The sequence below is a fragment of the Triticum dicoccoides genome, chromosome 6B, assembly GCF_002162155.2.
Source record: "Triticum dicoccoides isolate Atlit2015 ecotype Zavitan chromosome 6B, WEW_v2.0, whole genome shotgun sequence".
NCBI classification, from domain to species: domain Eukaryota; kingdom Viridiplantae; phylum Streptophyta; class Magnoliopsida; order Poales; family Poaceae; genus Triticum; species Triticum dicoccoides.
In genome coordinates, this window is record NC_041391.1 from 38,816,125 (window position 1) to 38,826,941 (window position 10,817).

General features: G+C 43.9%; 1 protein-coding gene across 1 annotated transcript; it reads left to right on the top strand.

The window, feature by feature from the left end:
• The first annotated feature begins 3,870 nt into the window (after positions 1-3,870).
• On the top strand, positions 3,871-9,721 carry LOC119326784. The gene is made up of 7 exons (XM_037600391.1): positions 3,871-3,958; positions 4,032-4,120; positions 4,928-4,993; positions 5,133-6,295; positions 7,093-7,156; positions 7,274-8,436; positions 9,432-9,721. Exons 3-6 carry the CDS (start codon positions 4,968-4,970, stop codon positions 8,109-8,111), a joined length of 2,091 nt encoding a protein of 696 aa, XP_037456288.1. The 5' UTR covers positions 3,871-3,958; positions 4,032-4,120; positions 4,928-4,967; the 3' UTR covers positions 8,112-8,436; positions 9,432-9,721.
• Positions 9,722-10,817: the final 1,096 nt, after the last annotated feature.

Below are 10,817 nucleotides of genomic sequence, written 5' to 3' on the forward strand. Positions count from 1 at the left end.
AGGAAATGGTTGCATCAGAGATCAAAAGACAATACATTTTCTTAGCCCAAATGATTCCATTGGTAATCATCCAGTAAACAATGCTACCACCCCAAGCCAGTGCAAAGGCATGGACAAATAAGCAGATTAATGCTAAAGAAAAGAAGCACCGCCTTTCTTAGTATATATATAGGAACCTTCAAAAGCAGAGTGAGCATTACATATATTGTTAACAATTAAGGAAATGATAAATATGCTAGTAATGCTAATTAGAGTTAGTTGATAAGATCCATAAAAATATTTATTGACCATTTGTGACTCATCAGTAGTATAGCAGCACGATACCCTTTTACAACATATCTAACTCTAAGCAACCCCAAGTTCTCAGGTTTGAAATAATTTTAGACAAACACCAACTGATTTCTTTTGAAGTTCAGTTAACATCTCGGCAGAGAACACACTGTTAATGTTTCCATGTCTTGAACCTAACCAGCAACCATTGCAAATTCTCAGTTTTCTTATTTTAGGATGCACCATTCCTTGATGCTGGAAACTAAATAAAGCTAGGCAATAGAAGAACAAGAGGAGCTTACCAGCAATATTTCATTCATAAAACTATTCTGATATGATCGAAGTCAAAACAAAATTACTAATAGTCAATCGTGTACTATATGCACCACATAGACACCCTGAGGATGTACACACAGGTGCGACAGGTTGGTACTATAACAAGGTGAGGAAGAATCATGCTTACCAAGTCCGCGGCAGCCTGCAGCATAACATGATAACCCCACTCTCCATTCCTAGTTTGTTCAGTAATAAGCATATAAAAGTTAGAAGAGTTCATCCTTCCACTCTAATTAATAAATATTTATTGATAAATAAATAGTATAAAAGGAGCAGGCACTAACATTTGCATCTTCTTAAAACATTCTCTGTAATCCATAGGGACATATCCAGTATATCTCATGATGAGCCAATGAGATCCAAGCTGTGAATAAAAATACATTAATGTGAGAACAAAGGATCTGACAAGTTTTTTTTTCATCTTCTCCAGTAACAACATTAAAAAGAGATAGAACCAGTTCTGTAGATGTATATATCTAGCAATTAAAATCATTTTTATAGTTACTGTAAGAAGGAACCAAATTTGGAAAGAGGTTAGTACTTCCAGAGTAAGTTTTGTACTAGATACCAAACATGCCATTCTCAAAAAGTAAACAGAAAATCGAATCCCATAGGCCTGACAACCGCCATCTCCGTTAAATTTGATCTCAACCAAATAGTAACTACATGCAAATATCAAACAGACAATATATGATTTAGAGATGCATCAGTTAATAAGCAGTATTGTAGATTTTTCCAAAATACTTATCTAGCAAGTGTGCATCTATAGTTGGCAACATGGTTCAGAGATGCATCAGTTAAAACCTTTTGGGCTTATATAGATAAATTTACAAAAATTCTACTATATTCCTATCTACAGATAAGGTTCTAGGATGTGAATGCACACTTGCTAAAACTCTTTGAATAAATGCCAACCATGTTGCAGTTCATGTATAAACCTAACAATTCGGTATATGCATGCACAGTTGCTAAACATTGCAGCAAATCGTATTTTATGAATCATAAAATGAGGGTGTGGAGCTAATGAAATTTCAATGATAACTCCAACACCACATCAACAGAAAGTTTATTGGGCTAAAAAAATGAAATAGTTGCAGTTTGTACCTATTCCAAAACCAAGTCATGTACCAACTCCAGAGGACCACAACCAATGTCACCAATGTCTGCTTCAAGTTCCTTTAAGCCTTCCTTCCTTAGCTAGAGCACAAGGAAGAACACAAAATCTGATTGTGAGAACTACAAAAATGTAAGTCATTGATCCTAAGCACTCACCAAAGCTAGCCAGATCCTCCCATGGCAACCAACCTGGCCCTCCACAGTAGAACCTCACCTCTGGCATCGTCCACTCCTCGTATGTGTGCCTCGTTACACCTGTGCGACGTTTGGCTAGCTGTAGCTGGTGGCCTGCAAGGCAAGAGGAGCAACGGTCAGAGCTCCGACCATGGCCACCGCGTGACGTAGAGGGGCATCATTGATCTCACTCACGTGTTGGACACCAGATCCGGCGGAGCCATGAGCCGCTTGACACCGAGGGGGAGAGGGGCCGAGCAGCCGTGGGAGTGGCAGCCTTCGCTCCTCCTAGCGATGGGGACGCTCGAGCTCGACAGGCGAGTGGCACAATATGTACATCCATTTGAGCATGCAAAATTAATTCCATGAATGTAGAAGTCAAAAGAAATCAAAATTAAAAGATAAGAAAAACAAACATACAACTACAAAGATGAGCAGAGCTAGATCAAGGAAAAGTAACACAAGCCTAAATCAGTATATTGCTAAATTAAGTTTAACACAAACAGTGGTACCACTATAGCAATATTTTGGACTAGATTAAACTAAAGCCCACATAGTTTATTACCCAAAACTTCCTGGCAACACATCTATAATCCTAGCCACTAATAATTCAATCGGCCATGTCAATTCAGAGCAAAGAACACGGACAACAACCATCCATGTGCAAACAAAAAAATCCCACCCCTAGTAGGATCTACACAAGGAACAAAAAGAAACACCTATAACCCACAAAAGAACAAACAAGGAAAGGAGGCCACAAAAATCCAACCAGGGGATAATACCTTTTGCCTCTATCAGAAAGAAGACAACAAAGAGATACATCTATTGGCTAAACTACATACCAATCGAATCTAGCGCAAGAGGAGCTTACCCATCTTCTTGTTCTTCCCGCGCTTCTCCGGATGAACGGCGGCGGCTCGGGTTGGAGCAGAGCTTCGGGGCAGGGGAAGGCGGATAGACAAGGAGGAGAACGAGCACCACTGCCGTGGCGGATGGAGAGGCGACCGTTGGTGAGGAGGACGAGCGTCGGAGCCGTGGCGGATGAAGAGATGACCTCCGACGAGGCTTGTGGCGCCCATCGTCCCCGAGGAGGTTGACCCGCGGCGCGAATCCGCGGAGGCGCGCCCTCTGGCGGCGATGCGTGTGGCGGCCATGGACGGGGAGGATGGCCAGCGAGGAGTGGCGGCTAGGGTTCAATCGGGGCGGGGCGAGCTGGCGCCTAGGAGAAGACGTGGTGCAGGGTCGCGGGGAGGAGAGGAGGCAGGCGGCGATGTGCGAGAAAGGGAGCGTGGCGGCTAGGCTTTCACCACGCGCGTGGCCTCCTTTTATACCGCCAGGATATGAAATGACGAAAATGCCCTCGGCGGGGCAAGCTATTTACGTGCGGTGGCACGGTCGAGGTGAAACTATTCATTCCTACAAGAGCGCCTCTTTGATCCGACGAGGGAGGTCGTTCCAGGGGTCTATCCGACGGCCCAGATCCGATCAAGCCACCCGATCCAACGGCCAGGAATCCCAAATCGCTGTGGTGCGGCCTGAAGAGCTTCTATTCTTATTTCTGGATATGGTCATTGCAGTGTAGCCACGTCTTGTGGATCCGCTGTTGCTTGTCAACAATTTACCCTACAATTTCCCTAAAAAAAAACAATTTACCCTACAATTCAAGACAGTATTTTAGGCAGGGAAAGGCATCTTTGGCTCTTTGCACTCAATGGTAATAATGGTATAAACGCAGGGAAAGTATTTTTTATCCGCTATCACACTTTTTTTTTGAGAAACAAATCACACGAAGTAAGGTTTACGTGGATATTCCTATATACAAAAAAAGGTTTACGTGGATAGATGGGCTTTGGATTGGGGACTCCGCTGTTTTTTTTCTTAAAAAGAAATGAAATTGACAGTGGGCCGGGCTTCGTCCAGGCCACCATTATAGGGTAGGCCTGCAGTTTGCTCCGCTCTGTCGTCCCTCCGCAGTCTCTCTCCACTGCAGTGGGAGGACGGAGCATCGGCGCCGCCGACGACCTCAATCGGCTCCGTCGCCGGCAGTCACCCACGAATCGAGGTCCGTCCACCCCTTCTCCTTCCTCTCCTTCTCCATCTCCCACTGATTTCTTCTCCTTTCTCTTCTTTCCTAGCTCGTTGGCGGCGGTGTCCCATCGGAAGGAGACGGCAACAACCTGCCAAGATCGGTGGCCATCTCCATCTGCACCGGGTCACCGGCCAGGTAATGCTCTCCCTCCTCCCTCCTGCACCCGCGCTGGTCGCCGGCCTCCAAAGGTCACGGGCCACTCCAGGATCCGAACCAATCTCCCTTCCCCTCTCCATAATTCCCTTCTCAGTTTCCCCCTATTCATGTTTCTCATCTCAATTTCGTCATATGCAAGATCCATGGTTACGAAAATTCTCTTTACACCGCAGTGCTAGATTTGTGATTAAGTTTGTTGCATTTTGATTATAAGTAAGACCAGATTTGGGTTTGAAATTGGCACTACACTTCCCCTCGGTCAACAATTGACGCCTACTGTTTTTTAGTTGTCGTTTGAGTTGCAGAACCGTGAGTTTGATCCATTTGCTAAGGATCAAGCGGAGACAATAAAATTACTAGGAATTAAGTTATAGGTATAGGCCTGTTCTCTTGTGCGTATGTGTAATATGAGGGAAATTATCAATGGACCAGTCTAATACGGGGGAAATGATTAAAGGCAAGGTAATTAATACAGGACAAAAGATCAATCTAATATGTGGAAATTGATTAATGGGGTCGGGCGGTACTATAGGGCAAATGATCAATAGACCAAATGTAATATTGGGGCAAATGATTAATAGATACAAAGTAATCTCGCAAATGATCAAGTGTCCAAGTAATAAGTGTTATATATATGATCACAGCCACTGAAGATTTGAGGTCGGGTCACCCCTTCTCCTTCCTCTCCTACTCCATCTCCTTGTAATTTTTTCGATTTCTCTTCTTTCTGAGTGAAAAACTTAGCTTGATTCCCACTCATAAACCTTAACGTTTCATTGTTTCAAGAGCTGGGAGAAAGAGAAGAGAGGTTGCTGTGACAGATAGGATGGAACCTGCGGAGGTTGCCCAAGGGTAAGAGCTCTAGTTTCTCCCTTCACTTTGTGTATATTGGGCTGGTCTGCCAGATGTATGTAAAATTCTATATGCGTCCGCGTTGATTGAAGAATCGGCCCACTGATTCGGATTTGTTGTGGCTCTCGCTGCATTTCAGGGTTGATGCCAGGCCCGAGCGTTCTTTGACAGCAACTGACCCTGTGTCCAAGGTGCTCAATGATGATGACCTCCTAATCGAGATCCTCCTCCGCCTCACTCCGAAGCCATCCTTCCTCCGCAACGCCTCCCTCATCTACAAGCGATGGCGCCGCATCCTCTTCGACCCTCAATTCCTCGGGCGCTTCCGCAAGCACCATTGGAAGCTCCTCGGCTTCTTCTACCAACAATTTGATGAAGCCCCCATCTTCACTCCAATTTCGGACCAGTTGGACGTCATTGCAGCAGCGTGGCCGGAGAACCTGTTTGATCCTTATTCTCTAGGCGGCGTCTTCCTTGGCTGCCGTGATGGCATCGCCCTCGTCCTCAACCGCGCGCGCCATGAGGCCATCATTTGGGAACCCACCACCGGGGGCAAAAACCACGTGGCTTTTCCACCAGCGGTCACTGATGGCTTCGAAACCTCTGTTGTGAGCGCAGCGGTAATGTGCTCTGCCCGTGATGTTCATCAGCACTTGCACAACGAGAACTGCTTGAGCACATTCAAACTGGTACTGGTGTGCCATGAAGATTTCGCTAACCAAAAAAAGGTATCTGTTTGCCTCTACGACTCCAAGTCTAATACATGGGGAGATATTATATCCATAACGGATACATGCAAGATTGCTAATGTGGCAAGGCCCAGCGTCATGGTTGGGAATGCACTTTACTGGTTGCTCTCTGGAGCAAACATCCTTGAGTTTGATTTTGAAAGGCAGACCCTTGTTGTGATTGAGAAGCCGACAGCATATGCCCATGTTACTGGTTCTAGCGTCGACATGTCCTTTCAGATCTTACGAGGAGAAGATAATTGCCCTGGCCTTGCGGTTCTTTCAAAGTTAAAACTGAGCATTGAGTTATGGGGGAGGAAGTCAAACGGTGATGGTATTGTTTCATGGGTGCTGCAGAAATGTGTTCAACTGGATGAGCTCTTTTCAAGACCCGCGCGTAGGAAAAATGTCATCCTGTTGGCGGGGTATGATGAGGACACAAATGCGATATTTCTGTCTTCGGATTCTCATGATTTCATCCTCCAGCTTGAATCGGTGCAGTTCAGATATATTGGAAGGAGAGAATGCACAAACTTCAGAATGTATTATCCGTATACAAATTTCTACATTGCAGGTAATACCTCGTTGAGTAATTTCTTCTGTTGTATTCATTACATTACTTATGGTACATGTTTGATGTGATATCCTTGGTGTACTTAAAGGCCGACAAGATTTTGTGAGTAAATTGATTTAGTCATACCCGAAAAACTTTACCAACTTTGATTTACATTTGCAGTGCCAGATTTGTCATTAAGTTTGCTACAGTTTGATTATAAGTAAGACCAGATTTGGATTTGAAATTGGCAGTACCACAGTGCTGTGTTGTAGCACTACACTTACTCTCGGTCAACAATTGATGCCTACTGTTTTTTAATTGTCGTTTGGGTTGCAGAACCATGAGTTTGATCCATTTGCTAAGGATCAAATAGAGATAAGAAAAGTAGGAATTAAGTTATATGCATACCTAATCTGCATATAGGTGTACGCCAATTCTCATGTGTGTATGTGCAATATGAGGCAAATGATCAGTAGACCAGTGTAATATGGGGGAAATGATTAAAGGCAAGGTAATACGGGGCAAATGATCTAATATGTGGAAATTGATTAATGGAGTAGGGCGGTAATATATAGGCCAAATGATCAATCGACCAAATGTAATATTGGGGCAAATGATTAATAGATACAAAGTAATATGGCAAATGATCAAGTGTGCAAGTAATAAGGGTTATATATATGATTGCAGACACTGAAGATTTGATGTCAGGCCACCCCTTCTCCATCTCCTTGTAATTTTTTCGATTTCTCTTTTGTCCTAGTGGAAAACCTTGCTTGATTCCCACTCTTAAACCCTGCATTTCTTTGATTTGACAGCTGACGGAAAGAGAGAAGAGGGTGCTGCGACAGATACGATGGAACCTGTTGAGATTCCCCAAGGGTAAGACCTCTAATTTCTCCCTTCACTTTGTGTCTATTGGGCTGGTCCGCCGGATGAATGTGAAGTTATATATGCATCCGCATTGATTGATTTGTTGTGGCTGTTGCTGCATTTCAGGGTTGATGCCAGGCCTGGGTGTTCTTTGACACCAACTGACCCTGTGTCCAAGGTGCTCAGTGATGACGACCTCCTAATCGAGATCCTCCTCCGCCTCACTCCGAAGCCATCCTCCCTCCGCAACGCCTCCCTCATCTACAAGCAATGGCGCCGCATCCTCTTCGACCCCCAATTCCTCGGGCGCTTCCGCAAACACCATTGGAAGCTCCTCGGCTTCTTCTACCAACAATTTAATGAAGCCCCCATCTTCACTCCAATTTCGGACCAGTTGGGCCTCATCGCCGTAGCGTTGCCGGAGAACCTGTCTGGTCCTTATTCTCTAGGTGGCGTCTTCCTTGGCTGCCGCGATGGCATCACCCTCGTTCTCGACCGCGCGCGCCATAAGGCCATCATTTGTGAACCCACCACCGGGGGCAAAAACCATGTGACTTTTCCAACAGCAGTCAGTCATGGCTTCGATACCTCTGTTGTGAGCGCAGCGGTTATGTGTTCTGCCCGCGACGTTCATCAGCACTTGCACAACGAGAACTGCTTGAACACATTCAAACTGGTACTGGTGTGCCAGGAAGATTTCGCTAACCAAACAAAGGTATCTGTTTGCCTCTACGACTCCAAGTCTAATACATGGGGCGATATTATATCCATAATGGATACATGCAAGATTGCTAATGTGGCAAGGCCCAGTGTCATGGTTGGGAATGCACTTTACTGGTTGCTCTCTGGAGCCAACATCCTTGAGTTTGATTGTGGAAGGAAGACCCTTGTTGTGATTGAGAAGCCGACAACATATGCCCATGTTACTGGTTCTAGCGTCGACATGTCCTTCCAGATCTTATGAGGAGAGTATAATTGCCTTGGCCTTGCGGTTCTTTCAAAGTTAAAACTGAGCATTCAGTTATGGGGGAGGAAGTCAAACGGTGATGGTATTGTCTCATGGGTGCTGCAGAAATGTGTTCAACTGGATGAGCTCTTTTCAAGACCCGCGCGCAGGAAAAATGTCATCCTATTGGCAGGCTATGATGAGGACACAAATGCGATATTTCTGTCTTCGGATTCTCATGATTTCATCCTGCAGCTCGAGACGGTGCAGTTCAGATATATTGGAAAGAGAGAATGCACACACTTCAGAATGTATTATCCGTATACAAATTTCTACATTGCAGGTAATACCTCCTTGAGTGATTTCTTCTGTTGAATTCATTACATTTCCTTATGGTAAACGCGTGATGTGATATCATTGGTGTGCTTCAAGGTCGGCAAGATATTTGTGAGTAAATTGATTTTTTCTGTTTCTTTGTCAGAATGGTCATGTTAGGGCAATGCAAGTCGAGGGGGGTTCCATTTTCATTCCTTGGCCAATACCCTTACGAGAGCTTAAACTATATCATTATTTATTATTGAAATAGACTGAATCCATATCAGAAGTATAATAAAAGTTATTGATGCTTGCTAATCACTATGTGCGTAAACGAAATGCTATCATTTTTTTTGCTTGTATCGATCTAAATGGATCGATGCATACTCTACCGACATATCAAGTGCAAGGTGCTGTGTAAAGTGCATGAGTTGACAGGAAATGAGCCACACATCTATAATATCTGTCAATTTAGGATGACCTGGCCTCCTGGATTGCCCGTACACAAGGATGATCCTGCAAAGTTTGCCTTTTCTCTCTGGTTGATAAGGCAATGGATAAGAGAAGTTAGAACGACAGGGGTTAGCCTTTGAACCGTGATCCTCAAGATATGATGCCTTGGATTGTTAATCATTAGTGTTTCCTGAATGTTTGTTATACAATGGAACCAACTTCCATGTCTGTATGTTGAAGTATGTTGTCTCTCACATGGATTTCAATTATGAATATGTGACAGTACATTTTTCCTGTACTTATGAAAAGTGCAAAGTGCAACCTAGCTAAAAACATGTAGGGTAGTTGGGTGATGTTCATCTTGCCTTCTTCTATGACCAATTTGTATGTTTTAGTGGGTGAACTGTAAATAAATCTGTTTGGGTGTCAATATTTATTTGTATCATTTTGACTTAGGACCGGCTAACATTTGATGTCCATTGTACAGCTGATTGGCTTCTAAATAGTCTAGATCTTGTTATGCTTAATTAAATCTCTATCTTGATCTATGTTCTGTTTTTCTTGGAGCAGAGAGGCCACCTCAGTCTTGGATCAAAGAAGAGTGAGCTGCATCGTGACAACTGGGTCCGTCGACATAAAATCTGTCTTAGAGAAGCAAGTGTAGTAGTATCCACAAGCCGTGTTTTCAGTCGGTTGTTCATTGCGTACTGAATTAGAATGCTCTATTTAACTGGTTCAGGTGCTCCTATATTTGCTACGAAATCCTAACTATTTGCGAGAATCTTTGTACGGTTATGTTTGGAAATACCTGCTACCAACCTGTATTGCATGCCAACAGTCTACAGTGTGCCTATTTGTTATATTGTTTGTACCTGCAAACTTTGTTCTAATTAGCAGTGTGTAGTCTAGCAAGTTTAATTTTGAGGACACTGACTACATACATCCAAGGTGAGATTCTTCATCTAGTTAGCCGCTATTGCTATGACCTATCAGGTGGTGAGATAAGAGCTTTGAATTGCTGCTACTGCTATTGAGTCTTGAATTTGGATCAGGCAGGTTCTGAGTATCTTATCAGTGTATAGATTGTCATCGTCGTTGCATAACTAACAAGTATTTGAGGCAGAATTTTTTTTACTCATTTAGTTATTTATCTTTCTTCTCATGTAATATGTTAACGTTTCTTCTTAGAGAAGTGATTACAGCATCCGTTAGCCGTGTTTTGAGCTGGTCACAGGTTAACTTGGCACTCGATTTGGATGCTTATATCCATAACTTGATTAGGTGCTCATTTATACTCCTTTGATGTTATATCTAGAAATTCTAGATATGGATGCCCTTTGGTGCTTGTTGATATGGATACTCATTTACACTCGTTTTTAGTCTACTTGTTGTCCCAGTGTTAACACTGGACTTTCCAGTTATAAAGGTAGCTAGTGATCTGACTGCAGTGCAAGGTCTACAAGAAGCTGATGAGCCTGCAGGCTGGAACAATTGTAGCATTTGACTTTGAGTGCCGCGTAGTACTTTTCAGTTGTCTAACTCTTGTGATGCTTAATTACCTCCACTGCTGTCTACACCATGGAAATCAGGATACCAACAATGTCCCATGGTGTCAACAAACAACATAGTCCCATGCCGTGCCCTCATGGAGCCGTGTAGGCTGATATGGACGTGCACGACCGGATTCTATCCGATCCAGATATCCTTGGGCAAGATCTTCAGCATCAGTTTTGGAACACGTCGTCGGCCAAATCGAGGACGACTGATCATGCAGATCGTTGCCGTGATGCGAGAAGAGCACTAGGACCACCATGCTGACGCCATCGACGCCTTGGCGGAGGACACTGGTCCGGCCCACAGCTCGTGTTTGATCCGAAGGAGAGGGGACACACGCGCCCATACGCCTGTTACCTTGGATTGTTTTTTCATTATTAGGATGGTTCCTTTCAACTTGCA